We start from the raw sequence: 20,993 nt of genomic DNA on the forward strand, positions 1-20,993 counted from the left end.
AAATACAGAACCAAAATCATGTAATATACATGAAAAACACACCCAGACCATTACAAGCACAGATCAGCAAAGAAACACAGCAAAATACTACTTGCTTAGTTGCTTTTAGTTGATCCAAGTTTAGCTTCTCTGGCCTCAGTCCAGCACAGACACATTTGCTTCCATTTGGATCAAATCTCTCAGTCTGTTAAGGCACATGAAAAGAAAAGAAAGGAACACTTTCCATCCCTTCCTTTTGAAGTTTTGTTCTGCCCCTTTTATTTTGTCTGTGTACTCCATCCCTTCTTTTTGAAGTTTTGTTCTGCTCCTGATTTTCATTTTGTCTGTGTACTCCATTATTTTGTCCCTCTTCTTCTCTTGCTCCACAATTCTCCCCAAGTAAAATACCCCAACCCTACAAAGAAGTTGCTAGTTTATTTTTGCATTGCTTGTCACTTTGTTTATTCAGAGTTTGTTACTTTATTTTATTCGTACTTTTAATGATGGTCTTCTGCAGCACTTACTGCTTCTTCCTCCTCCATCTTTACTATCCCTTCCCAAGTGAAGTAAGTATGCTTCCTTTACACCCTTCGTCAACACTTCTACCACTCCCAAACCAATCATTGACTGTCTTTCAAACAGTGCTTTCCTTCTGCCCAGTCAGCAGCCTGCTTTCACAAGTCCTAAGATTGTCAGTCCCACCACTATCCATCTTCTCTGAGCTGGTCCTTGTTCAATATCTTATGTAATATGAAATGCAGAGTGTGAGTGCATCCCTACCAGTGTGTGTGTGTGTGTGTGTGTGTGTGTGTGTGTGTGTGTGTGTGTGTGTGTGTGTGTGTGTGTGTGAGTGTGTGTGTGTCTGTGGTTTACTGGCTTTTCACTTTTTTGTGTTAAATGCATGCCATATATATAGACAGCACTGTCAATACAGTTTGACCAGTTTCAAATGTTGGCTAAACTGTTTGCTACACCTTTTCATAGATTCATATATTTATAGATTTTTACTAAGCTAATGACCCAGGGGCCTTCCTAAGCCTAGACAAGTTTTCCTGTAAGCATTTATAAGCTACCTCTATCCATAAGGGACATGGGTGCCAGGCCCGGTGTAGATTTCCTATTCCCTATCCACTGGTCTAGGTTGTACTTAAACTGGGTAATAGACAAACTCAACTTCACATGGATGGGAAGCATGTTCCATAGGAAGGGGAGTCTCTGGGACACATTTTTGTCTCTGTCCAGCATGTTCCGTTTAAGTCACAGACAAAACTCAGGTCCATAGACCTTGTATTTCTGGTACTTACCACTGTGGCCACATGGTGGTCGAAGGTAAGGCTACCGTCTACATGCATACCCAGATCCCTGACCACTGGGTTGACTCTTAGGGGTGTATTATCAACATGATAATTAGCCAGGATGGTTCACATCTGAAGTGGTACAATTATGCATTTCTTAACATTCAGCTGAAGACCATGGCTTAGGCACCATTTGTTAGTCAGAGGCAGGCCTTCTTGAAGGATTCTAGTGTCAGCAGGGGAGTTGATGATAGCCCCCAGCTTGCAATAATCTGCAAACTTGGTCAGCCATAAACCTTCAGCATTTGTTTCCACTTCAGAGAAATAACTATCAAAAAAGAGTGGGCCCAGTACTGAGCCCTGGGGGACTCTGCTAGTGACTAGCCTCTTGGTAGAGGTGGCCCCACCTATGTTGACCTCCTAGGTCCTATCAGTGAGCCAGCTGGCTATCCAGTGGATGATAAAAGGATTTATACCTAATTTAGTGAACTTGTCTATAATGCCTGAGTGAGGTATTGTATCAAAAGCCTTGGCCAGGTTGAGGTAAGCTGTGTGCACAGTCTTGCCCTTAGCCATTGCTTTGGTGACTCTCTCAAAAAAGTCCACCAGATTTAATAGGCATGACTTTTTTTTAACAATGCCATACTGTGATGGGTCCTGTGTTTGTAGGTTACCTAGGTCCTCATTTATCGTGTCCATTATGATTCTTTCCATGGCCTTATATATGAAACCTGTCAGACTTAAGGGCCTGTAGTTAACTGGATCAGTGTCTGGACCTCCTTTGTGCAGGGGAATGACTGTAGCCATCTTCTATTCCTTGGGCATAAAATCTGACTGTAGGCTACAGATGAAAAGTGATTTAAGTGGACCAGACAGGTCCTGCTTCATGCTATTTAGTAAGCATCCCAATGCAGTGATTTTGGCCTTGGAAATTGCATTAATGACCCGTTCCATGTTGGGGATTGTGGTATGTGATATTTTCTTTGGACTATCAGGGAGAAGTGGTAGGGGGGATTCAAGCTGAACCTGTCAGCCAAAAGGTTGGCAGTGGCTCTGGTTCAGTGTGAGTGATGTCATTTACAATAAGTTCTGCACATTTCTGTGCTGAGGTTACAGACATAGCTGTAGAAAGCTTTTTGGTTGTCCTTTACCTGAGAAGCTATGTTTACTTCAAATTTAGCCTTTGTAGTGTTAATTAACCATCTTAGCTGTCTGTTTAAATTGGTCAGGGGCTTTTAGTATGTGTGGGTTTGTTCCTTATATGCTTGGCCAATATTTTTTTTCTTTTGTTGTATTACTGGTGGTATTGTAACTCTTCCAGGGTGGCTTGTCTTTTGAGTTTGTCTTATTCCTAATACGAGTGGGCACAGGTCGCTCTACACAGCTATCAATATGACTGTACAGAGATATTTAACAAGCTCAGTGTATTCTTTGGTGTTTGCTGGGTTTGGGGGTGCTTGGAATTTAAATGTAAAAACACAAAGTGAGGCTCACCACGACAATTGAAGCAGACCGTTAAACTCTTTATTCCAAAGAAGTCAACATACAGTAAGCGCTTTCACGTGTCAAATGGCGCTTCATCAAAAGTCTGATGAAGCGTAGTTTGAGACATGAAAGCGCTTACAAAAGTCTGATGAAGCGTCGTTTGAGACATGAAAGCACTTGCTGTATTGTGACTTCTTTGGAATAAAGAGTTTAATGGTCTGCTTCGATTGTCATGGTGAGCCTCACTTTGTGTTTTTACATTTGGACTGCTTTCTTACTTTGTGAGGCCCTCTACCCTTGATGTTCTCTCTTTTTTTGCTGTGTGCTTGGAATTTAACCAAGGTGTCACTTAGTAGAGAGAGGTTAGCATTGGAATAGATCCGAAAGGTTTTTGGTTTTACTGGGTCCCCAGATTTAGATTTTATTTCAAGCAATACTGCCCTATGGTCAGACCTGACAAGCAAGGATATTACATTGGGTAAGGAACATCACTCCCCCATGTTTGTCAGTACAAGGTCAAGGATGCTTGTACTCCTGGTAGGAGACTGGATAATTGTTCCAAGATGCTGGTATTAATGAAGTTTAGAAATCGCTCGTGCATTAGAAGTGGTGTATGATTTCCAATCCATAGAGGAGTAATTGAGATCCCTCGTGAAGGTTATATTGGGTTGAACAATTAGGGATCCTAGTACATTTAGATAGGCAGCATGGCTTTCCTGGGACATGGAGGGAGACATATAGGTTGCAAGGATACACAGGAATATACATCAGTCAGCAATTCCAGCAAATCGGCAGTGGTGTAGGCTGTCTGGCAGTGTAACATAAAGGGTTAAGACTAGGAGCTGCTAAAATGATTTAGCTTGCAGTCTTGGGTTTGAGACTCAAGTCTTGTCTGCATTTGGTGTGACTGAGCAAGTTACTTGTCACAACTCTCCATGGGCATGCCTAAAGAAAGGCATTTGTGCCTGATTAACAATGAATATAAACATTATACTGGGTATAGAGTGAGGGTAAATGCTACCCAAGAGACTTCTGACAAAGTAAGTTTCAGTGTAAGTAAAATATAATTATGCATTGTTTTATGTTGGTGTTACTTCAGTGGAAATTCTTTTGCTTTTTTAGGCTTGATAATTAAAAAAAATCCATGAAGTTCATCTGTACAGTTATATTTTATTTGTCCCTTACATGTAGTTTTAGAGGGTGTGATGTTAGGCCTAGTAAGTCCTGCAATGGGACAGGCAATATGATATAACTTCTACAGGGTGTATATTCCAGCTGAGCTCTCTGGAATTTCTCTGTACTAAGCATGTCATATGTCTTTATGTCAAAAATTTTTTTTTTAAATATTCAGAAAGACACATTTAATAAATGAAACTTTTCATCCTTAGAATCATGTTTCTCACTGGAACAGTTCATATGCCCATTTTGTTTGTTCAGTGGTGTACCCAATCTAGAAAATGTAATCAGACTGTTTACTCTAGACATTTGGTCTTGTTTTTGGGACAGTTACCACCGTTCTACACCTTAGCGTGGAGATACAACATTTGACTCTCTCATTTCTCTCAGTCTGTTTCACTACAGCAAGGATGGTTGGAACACTTCTGATTGAGCTTCCTCCTGTAGCTCTGACTTATATTTGCTCTGCAGAAATGTCCACAATTCCTTCTGTACACCTTACCAACGTCCTCTTAAACTACACAAGGTCTTGGTTCAGCTGCTGTAGCAAGTACTTCGTTCTCAGATTGCAGATCGTCCCTTGCTTTTCATGTGCACACACTGTCTCAACTCATTAATCAGGAAGTAGTTTACACTGACTTTGCTATCTCACTTGTAACTGTTTACTTTCTGTTGATTTTAAGGCATCTGTAATGTAGCCAAAGTTTGCTTTTTAACCTTACGACCTTTAATAATCGAGCTGGTGAGAAACTGAATCCCTGCAACTGAATATTCTAATAGTAATGATTCTAACAGTTTTAGTACAATTCTTACTCATTGGATTCTTTACTGTTTACATACTTCTCTCTACTTGTTTATTGGACTGAGATTAATGTGGGTGGGATGTCATGAATTCCCACTCAAGCACAAATCCTGACTTGTGTACTGCAGACCCTATTAGAGAAAATAACATTTATTCACAATTTCAGGAATATAGAGTTTGATGTATTAGTCACACTTGCAGTTGTGACTTTCAGTTTGATTATTTCAGGGGTACTTGGAATAACATGCCATGCATATGAGATACACATCTTTCAAATGGAACAAATTAGTAGCCACTCAACTAAATGCAAAGCTCGGAGCTGAGTATGTCAGCATGTCTTCATTAGGATCTTTGTTATACTATGCATTCCAGATAGCACAGCTCTCTATTACTTGTTCTACATGAGCTCTTATTCCAGGCTCAGACATTATGCCTGCTGTTTTTTTTTTTCTTTATACTTTACTGCTCCCATATTTGGCTCATGTGTCCTCCTAAGCATTTGCTTTCTCATTTGATTGGAAACTATTATTTTGTCAGGCCTTAGACATAACTTATTTCTTTAATGATTTTTTTTACTTTTTCTTCTGTCATAGGTAGCTGTGCTATTACCCATGCCCTCTACAATGACTTTCCATCTGAACGTCTTTAATTCAGATGCATTTGCATTTTTTTTTCTTTTCCACACATTATTTTTAAAGTTTCTTTCTCTATGTGAGCATATATATTTTCTGCAACTGTAAATGCTCTTGGTGGCAGAAAACTGGTCTGTTCTCTTGTAAGATCACTGCTTTTAAAAACTGCAGCACAAATAGCTTATTTATATAACAGAATTTTAACAGTAGATCATATCCAAATAGTTTCTTAAGTATCTCAAAACTCTTATACTGTTTATAGTTCCATTCTTAGACAACATTGTACTATAACAGCTTTCTTATAAGTATAGCTATATCGGATACAATTAGTATAAACTTTGCATTATACCCTACCATTCCTAGAAACATCTGTAAAGTGTGCTTGTCTTCTGGCCTTGGTGTTTTTACATTTGCTCTTTTTTCTTCTGGATACAGTTTTATTTAATCTGGTACTAAAATATGATCCACATTTTCCTGTCATTACTCAGATTTTACAATTCCTCTATTAAGTTTGAAATTGCCTTGACTTAATCTATTTATTAGTTGCATCAGTCTCGTGTCATACTCTTCATCTGTGTCTTCCCACACTGATAAATCATTAATTATGTTTACAGCACATTCCAAGCCTTTAGTTGCCCAAACAGCAGCTCTTTGAAACATCTCTGGGGTTAACAAAATAGCTATTGGGTCTCTAAAGAATATACACCCCCCAAATGCCTATGTAATCTAGCTTTATTTGCTAGAAATCATGGTGCACATCTAGTACTGAGGGAAAAAAACTTAGCATTTGGCATGCTTGAGACCATGTCTTAAACTCTAAGCAATAGTTACTGATCTATTTAGTCACTTTAGTCACATCTTCAAGATCAATACATATGTAACTCTTGTCTGTCTTTACAAAAGTGACCAGTCTACACAACCATTCTGATGGCTCTAATTGCTTCTTAGTGATACCTAAGATTGCCATTTTCTTTAGCTCCTGTTCAGCTTTACTTTCTAGAGCTGGAGATACTGCATTAGAAGCATATATGATTGGATCTGTGCCAGGTTTCATTTGTAGGTGATATTCTCCTGGTTCTCTTTCTGAGTCTTTGGATAAGTCCATATAGTCATGCAGGAAGTCTTTGGATAAGTCCATATAGTCATGCAGGATGCCATTGCAGTAGCTGAGCTCTGCATAGTGGCTGAAGTGCCTGTGCAACAGTATGACTAGTGCTTTATACATACAGTCATTGTTTTACCACTCCACATTCCTAGCTCAGACAGGCAGTCAAATACTAGCAGAATTAACATTTTCAAGTGCAACTATTTGAGTTATGTACTCACAGGGTAGCAGTGTTGATCCAGTGATGTCACTTGATGGCTAGAATAGGCTAACAATCTTGACATCATTCTCTCTTGAGTATTTGTGAACACCACAGCTTTAAAAGTATTTTCTGTAAAGACTGTATTTGGTTTAAATGTATCTTCCACATTTGCTTGAATTCTGTCCTGCTTGCAGACAATTGCTTGCTTCTTGAGATGGCTACAGATTCCTTTGCTCAATCTATTTGAGCACTCTGGAAATACACAAGTGCACTGACTGGATCAGCTGTAGGGACAAGTATTCTGGCAGGAGTCTTGGCAATCTCAGCTAAATGTGCACATCATTGCTCTATCTTTTGAGTAACTTCCAGGACCTTAAGAGAACTGTAATGTGATGCGAAACTTTAATTGTTGCTGCAAATTTATCTACAATGATGCCTCCAGCTGTTTCACCAGGTTCATTCCAGTAGTTTCTGTAAGGGTCTAGGGGTCTACTGTAATGTTTCACACTTACATAATCATTATAAAACCAAGGTATATAAAAGCAATTAAAACGTTCATCTTAAAGCTTGTGTGATGAGCAATACAGCTTCATTAATACCTGCCATTTGCTACTGCAGCTACAGCAGTATTAAATGTTGTTCCTAAACTACTACAACAGAGTATTAAATGTTGTTCCTAAACTACTACAGTGATATTAAATGTTGTTCCTAAACTACTACAACAGAGTATTAAATGTTGTTCCTAAACAACTACAGCAGAGTATTAAATGTTGTTCCTAAACTACTACAGCAATATTAAATGTTGTTCCTAAACTACTACAACATAATATTAAATGTTGTTCCTAAACTACTACAACAGAGTATTAAATGTTGTTCCTAAACTATTACAGCAATATTAAATGTTGTTCCTAAACTACTACTGCAATATTAAATGTTGTTCCTAAACAACTACAACAGAGTATTAAATGTTGTTCTAAAACTACTACAGCAATATTAAATGTTGTTCCTAAACTACTACAACAGAGTATTAAATGTTGTTCCTAAACTACTACAACAGAGTATTAAATGTTGTTCCTAAACTACTACAGCGGTATTAAATATTGTTCCTAAACTACTACAGCGATATTACATGTTGTCTCTCAACTACTACAGCAATATTAAATGTTATTCCTAAACTACTACAACAGAGTATTAAATGTTGTTCCTAAACCACTACAGCGATATTAAATGTTGTTCCTAAACTACTACAACAGAATATTAAATATTGTTCCTAAACTACTACAGCGGTATTAAATATTGTTCCTAAACTACTACAGTGATATTACATGTTGTTCCTAAACTACTACAGCAATATTAAATGTTGTTCCTAAACTACTACAACAGAGTATTAAATGTTGTTCCTAAACCACTACAGCGATATTAAATGTTGTTCCTAAACTACTACAACAGAGTATTAAATGCTGTTCCTAAACTACTATAGCAGAGTATTAAATGTTGTTCCTAAACTATTAAAGCGGTATTAAATGTTGTTTGTAAGTTATTTTACTCTTTACTTATACTGCCATCTTTTTCATTGTTGTCTAACTATTTCAACAACTGAGTAACACACAAATGAACAAGAAAAAATCCAGATTCCTAGTGGAAACTGAGCCTTTTAATAAAACTATAAAAGCACACAACAGAATAACCAAATAAAAACGTAAAACCAACTTATGTTAGATAGGCACTTTTGTCTTGTTACATTCAAGGCTTCATCAGATGGAGTAACTTTATCATTACACATTTAAATCCCCCACTTACACTAACGTCAGTCCAACTTTCAAACCAATCAAAAACATGATTGCCAGACACACACCCTCTTAATTTTACCTAGTAGGGAAATAATCAAAAAAGATACGTATATATAAAAGAAACAATAATTTCTAAACCTAAAAGGACTTTTCTATAAAGGACAGTTATATCTGTGTTATATTTTTCTGTGGAGCTTTTCTCCCCAGGCCTCCACTGAAAGTGGGTTTCTGGTCCAGTCGGACTTCCCAGGTAAACAAATGTAAATAAATAAATATCTCACCCCTGGTTATAACTACCCTTATCTCTCCAGTGATTTTAATCTTAAAACACTAATGATAGATACATGTTCATTAAGGGCTGGGTAGCTAGCTGCATTTAGTCATAACTGCCAATACAATGTCTTCTTTTCCAGAAGGATTGTCCAAGGTCCACCCCTGTCATTCCTCTTCACTTGTTCCAGGACAGTAAAGTTAAACCAGGGTTTCTTATTCAGGGCTATATGTTTAGCCAAAGCATTGTTATTTTTATTTTTATTAATTTCATAACAGTGTTCATAAATATGCTCTTTAAGGGACCTTTCAGTCTTACCTATATAAAATGCCATGCAGGCTTGACATAATGCTGCATTCACTACACTTTTAGTGGTACAATCATATTTGTCATTACTTTGTACTATATGTCCCCTAATATGTACACTGTTACCTAATAAAATATATTTGTAATAATTACAACATCCACAACAAAGCATCCTACAATTATTTACAGGCTTGAACGCTGCCACTGGTCTCTCCAAAATGTTCTTTCAAGTTAACCCTTTCTTGTGAATAATACAAGGAAGTTCTTCCAATTTCAGACATATGTCCGGATCTTCTTTCAAAATAGCCCAATTCTTCACCCATATTGCCTTAATCTTGTCACTCTCCAAATTAAATGTCGCAACTCACCCCCAGACACTTAAAATGCTATGTAGATTTTTCCCCCATTCCACTTTTACCAAGTAATGGTTGGTAAAATCCAGTAGTTCTCTTCTCTGTCACTTCTTGTTCCACATTGTTAATCAAGCTGAGGAGGTATCTCCTACTTAAAAACATATGTTTTAATTTATTATACTCCTGTAAAGAAATCATTTGTTCTTGTTACTGTCCTGGCTGCTGTAACATATTGGCTCTTTACTACAGACCTTTTTCTGGGCAGCTGGGTGGACACTACTACAGTGCAGCAGCCTGTTAGACTATGTGGGTTTTCTATACATCAAAGCCACATATTTACTCTTCTCTACATCCTTTTCTAACACAATCTAGGGAATCTTAATGTTTGAAACGTGACTCTTAGGAAAGATGTAGTATCATTAATTTAAGCAGGGAACCTTTCCAGATCAGGTTTGCTACCCTTCCATAGAGTAAATACATCATCCAGATAGTGTATGTATAGTTTCAAACTGTCCTTAAATTCACTATCCAAAAAAAATTTTCTCTCCCAAATGGCCATCACTATGTTCGCCAATAAAGCCCAACAACTTGCATCCGTAGCTACCACTTTCTTTTGTAAAATATATGTACCTTCAAAGAATATAAAATTGTTTCCCCACTAGGTAGAATTGAGAGGAGGTGTGTCTGGCAGTCATGTTTTTGATTGGTTTGAAAGTTGGACTGACAGTGTAAGACGGGGGTTTAAACATGTAATGATAAAGTTACTGCATCTGATGAAGTCTTGAATGTAACAAGATAAAAGCGCTTATCTATCATAAGTTGGTTTTACATTTTTATTTGGTTATTCTGTTGTGTGCTTTTATAGTTTTATTAAAAGGTTCCATTTCCGCTAAGAGTCTTTGAATTTTTTTAGTGATCATTTGAGAGTTTCTGGCATTTTTTGGTTCATAGTGAACTGACTAACACAGACAGAACTGCTTAGCCTCATAGTAAAGCTCGCAGATGGATGAACAAAATGCTGCTGACAGTATGTTTATAGTCTGAGTGGTGAGTGAGATTTACTTACAACAAACAGTTTGCCATTTACACTCCTTTAGGAACACTTAAGGTTTAATGAGATTTGAACATTTGACTGTGAAGACATAACGTAGTTTTGTTAGAAAGCTGAGGATGTGACCACTGGATGAAATCGTCCACAGGGAATGGATTATGGTAGCGCTTCTCTTTTTGTTTATATTGTGAAACTGTACCAGGCTTTTTTTTTTTTTTTATTTGCTGTCATTCGCAGCCAGAATGGAAGGGTTTGCATATTGTATTGCTCACTTATTCAGGCATTTGGAGTCAAGATCGCCAGATAGACCCACTCATGTTACAACACATTATAATGTCTGCAGAAACAGAAGCAGAAACAATCAACATCAAATTTTTGTTGTTTAGGTGTAACACTTTAAAATTCATTGCAGTCTGTTAGCAATAAGATTAACCAATACAACCACATCTGTTAAAGTCTAAAAGTGTTAGGAAACGTTTTACAATTTTCAGATAAGCAGTAGTAGAAACAGTTGATCATTGTAAAGTTTCTTTTTTCATCTGTAGTACATTAAAATTCCACAGAAGCAATTGTAGAAATTAACATGATAAAACATCTGTTGTTTAACTATAAAGAGGCTATATTAACATCTGCTGCTTGACCTTCTCTACCCCTTGGCAACAGCAATCTTGTCAGGGTCCAGGATCACAGGAAAGTACAGTTTTGTACCTACCATAAATGTAGATGTTCGAGTGCTAATACAGCTGCAGTCATAACAGATGGGTTTTCCTGCCGTCAGGCGGGTCCTCGGTCGGCCGAATTCCAAAGTCTAGGTCCAGCATCGGATGTCGTCAGTGCGACAGGGGTATAAAAGAACCAGCCGACACCATTTTATTCAGTTTTTCTTGCCCCAGATGTCAGGTGCCCCCAGAAGGAAGGCAATACATAAATTTATGTAATAATGCAATGCAGTATAATCAAAAAACAGTAGTTGCAAGCAAATACACCATAAAAGAATACCCCAATCAGGTTGTATGAGGAAGTGTTAGCCATTAGGTCTGTCCCAGAGGGGAAGGAGGGAGGGAAACCTGGACTGCAGCTGTATTAGCACTCGAACATCTACATTTATGGTAGGTACAAAACTGTACTATGTTCATCGTGCATACAGCTGCAGTCATAACAGATGGGTAGAATACCAAAGCTTAAAAAGGGGTGGTAGGCACTAGGTGGAACTAGGAGGAGCCAGGATGCCCTGCAAGACTGCAGTGGCAAAGCCTGCTCTAGATTTGGAGTATAATGGTAGGTGATAGTGCTTGGAGAAAGTATGTACAGAACTCCAAGTGGCAGCTTCCAAAATATCTTTGGTAGGAACCCCCCTGAGGAAAGCTGCAGAGGTAGCTGTGGCCCTTGTGGAGTGAGACCTGATGCCTGCAGGTACAGTTTTACCATGAAAAGAGTAACAAAAGCGTATGCAGTGGGCTATCCATTTTGAGATTGTCTGTTTGGAAATAGGCTTCCCTTGAGCTCCTGTAGCATAGGACACAAAGAGTTGCTCTGATTTTCTGAAAGGCTTTGTTCTGTCCAAATAATAACGTAGCTGTCTGTGAATGTCCAAGGAATGTAGTAGTCTCTCCCCTTTGTTTTGAGGATTGGGGTAAAAGGTAGGTAAGTGGATCGCCTGATTCAAGGCTACCCTGGATACTACCTTTGGCATAAATGAAGGATTGGTTCATAAGGAAACTCTGTCCTGATGGAAAATGATGAAAAGCTGCACAGCCATGAGGGCTTGTAGTTCTGAAACCCTGCGAGCTGAGATGATAGCCAGCAGGAAGGCTGTTTTCCAGGACAAATATTGCAGTTCTGTTGAGGCAGCTGGCTCAAAGGGAGGCAAAGTCAGTTTTTCTAGAATGAAATTGAGGTCCCAAGCAGGTACTGGTTGTTTCCTTGGGGGTTTTATATTCTTAGCCCCTCTAAGGAACTGTCTTAAGAGGGGGTGAGAGAATAAAGGAGGATCAGTGTTGTATTCTGCAGAAATGGCTGAGGCATGGATTTTGATGGAGGAGAATGAAAGTCCACTGCTTAGCATCTCAGCTAGGTACTGTAATATTTGAGGTAAATTCAGTATTCCAGGGTTCTGGCCCTTTTCTCATTCCAAGCACAAAACCGTTTCCATTTTGCGGAGTAGGCTTTTCTAGTAGAAGGTCTTCTGGCCTCCAAAATGACATCCTGCACCTCCTTGGAGAGTAGGGTCTGTTGTGATTTTAAGGAATCTTCCATGCGGCTAGATTGAGTGTTTTCAGCTGATTGTGAAGAGTTTTGAAGTTGTGCTGAGTCAGTAGAAGAGGCATTAGAGGCAGGATCCATGGTGGGGAATGCATCAGGCTCCTCAGGAGTGGGTACCAGTGTTGTCTTGGCCAGTCTGGAGCAATGAGAATCATCTTTGGTCTGCCTGCTCTGGTTTTTAATAGAACTTTGGGCAGCAGAGGAAGAGGTGGAAAGGCATAAACTGTCATTGTTGTCCAACTGAAAGAGAGTGCGTCCACTTTCCAGGCCTGTGGATGAAAGGTCCTTGAGCAGAATTTTGCCAATTGGTGATTTCTGTGGGAGGCAAATAGATCTATGTCTGGCCTTCCCCATGCTTGAATTATCTTTGAAAAAACTTGAGGATGCAACTTCCATTCGTGTGGATCTGTCATATTTCTGCTTAGGTTGTCTGCCAGCATGTTTTCGTGCCTGGCAGGAACTGTGCTTGAAGCTCGATTTGCAGTTCCAGAGCCATGTTCCAAAGAGACATGGCTAGCCTGCATAGGGGGTATGAATGGGTTCCTCCCTGTTTGTTTATGTACCACATGACTGTGGTGTTGTCTGTCCTTATCAATAGCTGGCCTGGATGCAGCAGGTCTTTGAATGCTGTAATAGCATTTATTACTGCTAGCATTTCCTTTTGATTGATGTGTAGGTGCTTTTCTTTTTGGGACCATTTGCCCTGAATGCACCGATCTGTCATGTGCGCCCCCCAGGTGTAATCCGAGGCATCTGTTGTGATGACTTGATTTGCTTGAGGCTTGCAGAATGGGAGACCTGTGTTTCTTTGGCATGCTTGAGCCCATCACAGAAATTCCTTTTGAAGACATGGAATCAGTGGTATTATTGTTTCCAAACTGTGGCTGTGTTGAGACCATAGGTTTTTTAGGTACCATTGAAGTTTCCTCATATGCAGCATTGCACATGGGATTAGTAGGATGCAAGATGCCATGAATCCCAGAGCCTGCAGGATTTTCCTTGCAGTCAGCCTGGTGAAAGTTGCCAGTTTTCTGAAGTATTGAGTTAGTTGCCCTTGTTTCTCTGGCATGAGGTAGGCCATCTGGGTGTTTGTATCCAAGTTGGCACCCAGGAAAATTACTGTTGAGAGGGTATTAGCCTTGATTTCTTTTTGTTGACTGTGTACCCCAGAGAATTCAACAACATTATTACAAACGCCAGATGTTTCAGAAGTATGTGCTTGCTGTCCGATTGGATCAGGCAGTCGTCCAAATATGGGTATATTTGTATCCCTTGAAGTCTGCAGTAGGCAGTTACTGATGCCAGGCATTTCGTGAACACTCTGGGTGCAGTAGATAAGCCAAAGGGCAATGCAGAGAATTGATAATGTGTTGAACCTGCAAGAAATCTGAGGTATCTTCTGCAATCTTGTCTGATTGGGACATGCAGGTATGCCTCCTTGAGGTCCAATGTTACCAGCCAAGACTCCTTGCCCAGCATGGGAAGAAGCTGCTGTAATGTGAGCATCTTGAATTTTGGCACGAGTAAAAATGTGTTTAGGATGGATAGGTCCAAAATAGGTCTCCAATCTTTGCCCTTTCTTGGTACCAGGAATAGTCTGGAATAAAAACCTTGACCCTGTTCGTGTGCAGGTACCTCTTGAATAGCTTTCATGTCCATGAGATCTGAAATTTGTTTTTGTGCCTCTGCCCTTTGATTGTGTGGCAGATTTGGCATGCCTCTCATTTTTGGAAGGGTATGAAAGTGGAATCTGTAGCCTCTGTCTATAATGTCCAGGATCCATTTGTCTTTTGTGACAATATGCCAATTTTTCAAAAATAATGCCAGTTTTCCGCCTAAAGGTGCTGCCATTTGAGCCCTGCTTGGCATGCAAAGGGGAAAGTCATTGGTTCTGCTTTCTGAATGGCTGTGAATTATCCTCACCACCTCTTTGTGTAGGTGCTTGCCATTGTCTGGCTCTAAACGATCCTTGAGATTGCCCTCTACCCCTCGGGTGCCTGTATCTACCTCTTTGGGGTCTGTCCGTGGCTGGAAAGGACCAATTTTTTGAAGGCCAATTTCTACTGAAACGTGGAGGTTATACCTGTAGGAAATCTTTCACTGTTTGCATTGATTTTGCCTTTTCCTCCATTTTCTTTAATACCTCCTCAGCTTTAACACCAAACAATACATCTTTTTGCAGAGGTGCATCAAGTAATTTAGCTTTAACATGATCTGGTAAGGTTTGCTCTTTGAGCCAAGCATGTCTATGTATGACTGATCCTGTAACAGCAGCTCTACATGAGGCCTCTAAAGCATCAAAACCACATTGCAAGGTATGTTTACCCACTTGTTCTGCACTATGTAACAAATCCTGCAACTCCTTCAAGTCTGGTTGTTCAGGTAGTGACATTTTGCTTTTCAACTGTGATAACAGAAACTGTTGGTACATTAACATGTGGAACTGACAGTTTAATTCCCTCATGGTTAAGGTGGCCGAGGTGTATACCTTCTTCCCCCACCTTTCTAAAGCTCTGGAATCTCTCTCTGAAGGTAATGGATTTTTAGCAGTGGAGGCCTTAATTCCCTTGGGACCCTGTGAAATAGTTTCTGGGTCAGCCGCATGGCTTTTGTATAGAAATTGGTGTGAATCAGGAACCCGGTAATACCTATCAGGCTTGACTGGAGCTGGAGGTAAAGAATCTGGGTTAAGGCAGGCCTCCGAATACACATCATCTAGTATGTCTAAAACAGGAGGTATAGCCAGAGGCCTGTGCTGAGGGAGCAAGAGGAAATCCCTAAGCCTTTTCTTGGAGTCTGAGTACTCTTGGCCTTCCCAGTGGAAGTGTTCCCTCAAGGTATGTAAGGTTTCCCCAAAAGAGTAATCCTCAGGGGGAGAGACAGAGGGAATGGACTCCTCTGCATCAGAGTCTTCAAAAGGGGAGTATGAATGTTCCTGGTCTTCAGAATGTTCTGAAATAATGGAGGCCTGGTCCGAGGAGGGGGATTCTTCCTCCACTCTGGGCTTTTTGTCCGGGGGGGGGTTGAGAACCCCTGATAAGAGTAATCAAATCCTCAGCCATTTTGAGCATCTGCTTTTTAGGCATGGGGCCTTGAGAGGGGCCCTGTGGAGCTTGTCTTTTAGTATGCATGGCTGCTTTAGACTTAGTGAAAGCCTTGATGGAAAAACAAGAGGAAGGCCTGAAGACACCTTGAGAGGTGACAAGTCTGTCTAAACTCTGAGTTTCACCGCCAAGAGTGGCTTCGGTATCTGTAGTCGGGGTGTGGGCCGAAGAGCCTGCGACCTCGGGCACTGAAGACACCGCCAAAGAAGTGTCATTGGTAGTCAGGGGCTGCGTAGGCACCTCACTGAGAACCGGACCACCTGTAGTCGGCTTTGGCGTGGTGTCGGTAGAAGTCGCGGACCTCGTATGTCGGTCCTTATCTTTGCATCTTTTACTTAAAACTGGAGTCGGAGTATCCGACGACATAATGTAATTAAACGTTTTGCCAAAATAGTGTTGGGCGAACTCCGCCCGACGCTTAATAGTGTGTCTGTTGAATGTAGCACAAAAACGACAGGCCGAGACGTCGTGGTCTGGGCCTAAACAAGGAATGCAGAGGGAATGAAAATCCTTATGCGGTATTTGCTTCCCACATGAAATGCAATTATTAACTTTGTCTGACATCGGTCTGAGGCAAGAAAAGTTTCCCCAACGGGGTACTTAGCTTTCAAGAAGACTTCGGTTGAAAATATTCGTAATCTCAGGAGCTGGCCGACCGGCACTTGCGAACTGCTTCTGCTTCGGGCACCGCGCAGCAAGAAAGACTGAAGAAAATGGCGTTGGCTGGTTCTTTTATACCCCTGTCGCACTGACGTCAGGGAAGAAGTGACGACATCCGACGCCGGACCTAGACTTTGGAATTCGGCCGACCGAGGACCCGCCTGACGGCAGGAAAACCCATCTGTTATGGCTGCAGCTGTATGCACGATGAACATCCATCTTCAGCCACTGCCAGCAGCCTGGTGTGTATAGACACTCTGTATGTAGTTCTTTTGAACACAATATTTCTTCTTTTACACTTAGTAAAAGTGTTCTTTTCTGACACAGGGTCTACAAGCTTGACTAAGTGCAGAATGACTTTTCTTTTCATGCTTATGCTCGCTGGTGCTGCACAATTCTGTTTAAGATCTTTGAAAGCATTATGTTTCTTCACTTCTTCAGTTGTTTCACTGCTCTCATCCTCAATGTCATGTCAGGAGGCTTAATGAATAGTAGCTAGGGATGAAATATATCCTAACCTCCATTAATTCTATATTCCAGCTGAGCTTTCTTCAACTTTTGTGTACAGCTTAATATGCAAGTCACTGTAACTAGTTTACTAGCAGTTAAGCAGTTAAAAGTGCACAGACTGTATCTCACACCGTATCTAACAATAGGGTAGGTTTTTGGACTTGTATTGGAAGTTTGGAAATGTATTTAACGTGAAAGTATTCACTAGATGACTTCCAGTTAAATGGTAGATGTTTATCAAATGTTACAGCCACGGAGATGCATAGATTTGCTACCCTTGTTTGTTGCTTTAAATGTATTTATTTGATCCTGTATGATTCTTAAACATTTTATACTGTGCATATTCCTTTAGCAGACTGCAGTAGCAGCAACCCCAAAAAGATGCTCACACTCAGTCAGTAAACAAGTTTTATCCCACAATCCCATCTTAATAAAACAAAGAGCCTATGAATTCTTATGACTAAGTTGACTAGACTAAGACTTGAGTGATGTGGCTTCTGTGGTCTGGGTTACAGTCAGATATTACAATGGCAACCTATAGTTAGTAGAGAGAGATAGAGAGAGGAAAATGTCACCTGATAATCTACAAGCACTGTAATTTAAGATAAAAGTTCACTGGACAAATCACAACCTGCAGGAACAAAAGTAAAATCAATGGATAAATCACACTCTGTAGAAACTAGGGGTCTATGGATAAATCATAACATGTAGAAAGAAAGGTGAAAGGTCACTGAGTAAACTAGTTCCTGTTTAATGAAAAACAAATGATACTTCCAGCTAGTGGTAGAACCTAATCTTTTGTCTCTTTCTGTGTTTTTAGACACTTGAAGAGATGCTTGACAGGGACGGACCTGACTGGCAGTCAGTGTTGCTTTATGTGGAATCCATCTACCAGCATTTCGAGCAGTGAAGTACCTGTATCACTTGTAGTTTGATGCCAATAAACAACAGTGACCCTGAAGCTGGTGGTGACATTGCCGTGATAAAACCTGTCAATCAGTAGTAATGCCAAGGAAATGCCACACAGAACACAAAATGTAACCAAAAAGCCCTATGACTGTGTTTTTTTCACCTCGGAATAACCATCTTTAACTCTCTTTAATCCTCTTTTTTCACAATGAAGACTGCATTATGGTGACTTATACTAGCTCAGGGAAGTAGTTGCTAAATGTCGTGCTATAGACTTCATTCCATTTAGGTTGGTGGTAGTAAGTCAGTTTATCCAGCAAAGCTGCACATTACTAGCAGCAGGTTTTTCAGAACACATCACCACAGACAGATGCTTTTTTTCCTGGATAGCAGTCTTTTAACAGCGATAAAATTCAGACAACAACATGGCATTCTTCAATGACAGATATTACAGCATGGCAGACACAGTGCCATGAGAAAATAAGCTTGTATTGCTTTTAGAAAGCACAGATATCTGTAGCCATATGGTATGTACTGATGAATACAAAGAAACTGTCACATATTGTTACTATAATAAGTACTCAGTTACTCTAGCATAAAGAATGGCCTACAATGCACTTTTTATTATTAAAACCAGCTGCATGGTCTCCTCATATTGTATGTTGTGCTACAATCTAACTTTACAGCACAGGAAGCCTGGCAAAGGGACTTCTTGTCTTGCAATAAGAAACATGTAGCATGTTCCCTTTGTCATTTAAGGGAATTGAAGGATATATGTAAGAATAGTTGTACAGATAGAAAAACGGTTGATGCAAGAGTCAGACGACCATTGTCTTGCTTAGCACAGCTGAATAAGAAAAAATAAACATTTTTATTTCTAAAGACACTTATTATCATACTGGTACAAAACTGTTACAAATATATTATTTTTACTAAAAAGCAAATTAATTACTGTTTTTGTTTGTTTATGGTATGAGATGGAAGTTGGGCACATGGGGTAACTGGCGACTACTAACGTTACTGCATGTGGCTGGGTATATTGCATGAAAATTCCAGTGATGGATGTCTTTGGTTTGCTGAAGATGTTGTGTGTTGCAGGAAAAATGTCAGACGCCTAGCACAGCTGACATCCACTCATGGACCTACTGAAACCATTTGTTGTCAGGTAAGGCTGGGCATAGTAGAACAGCTACATAATGGGAGCTTAGTCTGCAGTACCATGCTTTTTAACCAAGGTAAAGTACGCTAACGCATTGTGATAGTAAAGTAACATGCAGCTGTCTTTTAGAGGGTTAGCACACAGCTCCAGGCCTTGTGACAGAAGTAAAATATGTCAACACTCTTGTGACTCTGAAGGTAGAATTCAGCAGCATGCTAGAGGCATTACTGATGAAGATAAACTATGTCAGCATGCAGCGATACTGAATGTGTAAGGGACAACAGGTTGATATAAAAGGCTGACATTCCTGTATAAATCAGGCTGAAGTAGAATGTCAGCATGCAGCGATACTGAATGTGTAAGGGACAACAGGCTGATATAAAAGGCTGACATTCCTGCATAAGTTAAGCTGTAGTAGAATGTCAGCATGCAGCAATACCGAATGTGTAAGGGACAACAGATTGATATAAAAGGCTGACATTCCTGCACAAGTCAGGCTGAAGTAGAATGTCAGCATGCAGCAATACCGAATGTGTAAGGGACAACAGGTTGATATAAAAGGCTGACATTCCTGCACAAGTCAGGCTGAAGTAGAAGCCAAAGCATGATGATATGGGGGTGTGGTAAGGTAAAGGCATGATTTCTAACAAAGTTTTACTGAAATACTTCACAGTGCAGATGGAATTTTTTTATTTATTTATCATTTGTTGACCAGTTATTCCCACTAGGCATATAAAGGGGGTATTTTTTTATCGTTAGGGGAAATTTGGCCAGGGCATTGGAGAACTTCCAGTGCTGTTTTTGATAGATGCAGTGGGATCTTTTACATCCACCTGAGCTACCATCAATTCAGCCAGATGGAGCCTCAGTTTAATGCCTCATCCAAAGGACGACACACTAAGGAATGCAGACCACCCCCCTTCCATTCTGCACTGCAGTGTCAGCAATCCATCTATCTGCTGAGGGAATAGAACCTACAGCCTTCTAAACCAAAGGCAAGTGTGCTACCTGTTGCACCACTGACACTCTGAAAGAAGATAAGAGAAGAATAAGTAATACTCACCTGCATCTCTGAATTGGCAGGCCATGTACAACAAAGGTCGGTTATGATGATGACTACGCTAGTGAATATGCAGTACAGTGTCAGGCATTATGAATGGGTTTACCAGAGACAGACTTAACATCATAAGTTAAGTACTAAACAGGAGTGTGATCCCTGCATAAAGTCAGGTCACATCACTAGTAATACACACAGAAAGAATGTTTCCTAAGTTACTATAAAGTGCCATGGCAGGCAGTGAGAGCAGTCTAGTGTAAAAGCACTATATAATAGCACAACATTGCCTTATAATACAGGCCTGCAGGTTACAAGTGAAGCACAGTACAACAGTATTACCCTATGGCACTGGCATGTGATTTACGACTGAACCCCATTATAATAGTGTTACCTTATGGCACAGAATGAGGGGTGAGCCACGTGTCTGGCCACAGTTTGGTATTAATTGAAGTCTGCCATAAATAAACAGGACTATTTGTCACTGCAACTGGATCATCAGGTACCCTGTGCTAGCCCCAGAATTGGTGACCTCGTCAAATCAAAGCAACAACAAAAAAAATATCTTGCTACAGTGAAATCATAATGCTTCCTCCATGACCACAAATGCAGAATCAGCATTTGTTTATAAAGCTACAATATCTTCACTGCTTTATAAATTAATGTCAGTACTGCACTCCCCCACCATTAGTTCATGCCTCCTAACAGCTTGCGCCTGGGGCAACTGCCCCCTTCATCCCCTCCCAGTTATGGCTCTGTTCATAGCAAAGCACTAGACAGTCTGCAGACCTTTCCCAGTTTAACAGATAACCCATAATCAAAGGTTCCCCCAAGCCTTAAGGAAAGCAACAAAACGTAATCTGGGGGAGAATTTCAGGTGGCCAATTC

General features: G+C 40.1%; 1 protein-coding gene across 1 annotated transcript in view; it reads left to right on the forward strand.

Annotated features, from left to right (window-relative positions):
- LOC122814071 (cytospin-B-like) overlaps positions 1–18,774 on the forward strand; it is an 804,690-nt gene extending 785,916 nt beyond the window's left edge. Inside the window, exon 14 of the mRNA XM_044086684.1 lies at positions 17,804–18,774. Within this exon, the coding sequence (XP_043942619.1) occupies positions 17,804–17,893 (90 nt within the window). The 3' untranslated portion in view covers positions 17,894–18,774. The remainder of the gene's footprint in view (positions 1–17,803) is intronic.
- The last annotated feature ends 2,219 nt before the right edge of the window (positions 18,775–20,993 follow it).

The sequence above is a fragment of the Protopterus annectens genome, chromosome 10.part0 (assembly GCF_019279795.1).
Source record: "Protopterus annectens isolate FY-2018-M chromosome 10.part0, PAN1.0, whole genome shotgun sequence".
Taxonomy (NCBI): domain Eukaryota; kingdom Metazoa; phylum Chordata; order Ceratodontiformes; family Protopteridae; genus Protopterus; species Protopterus annectens.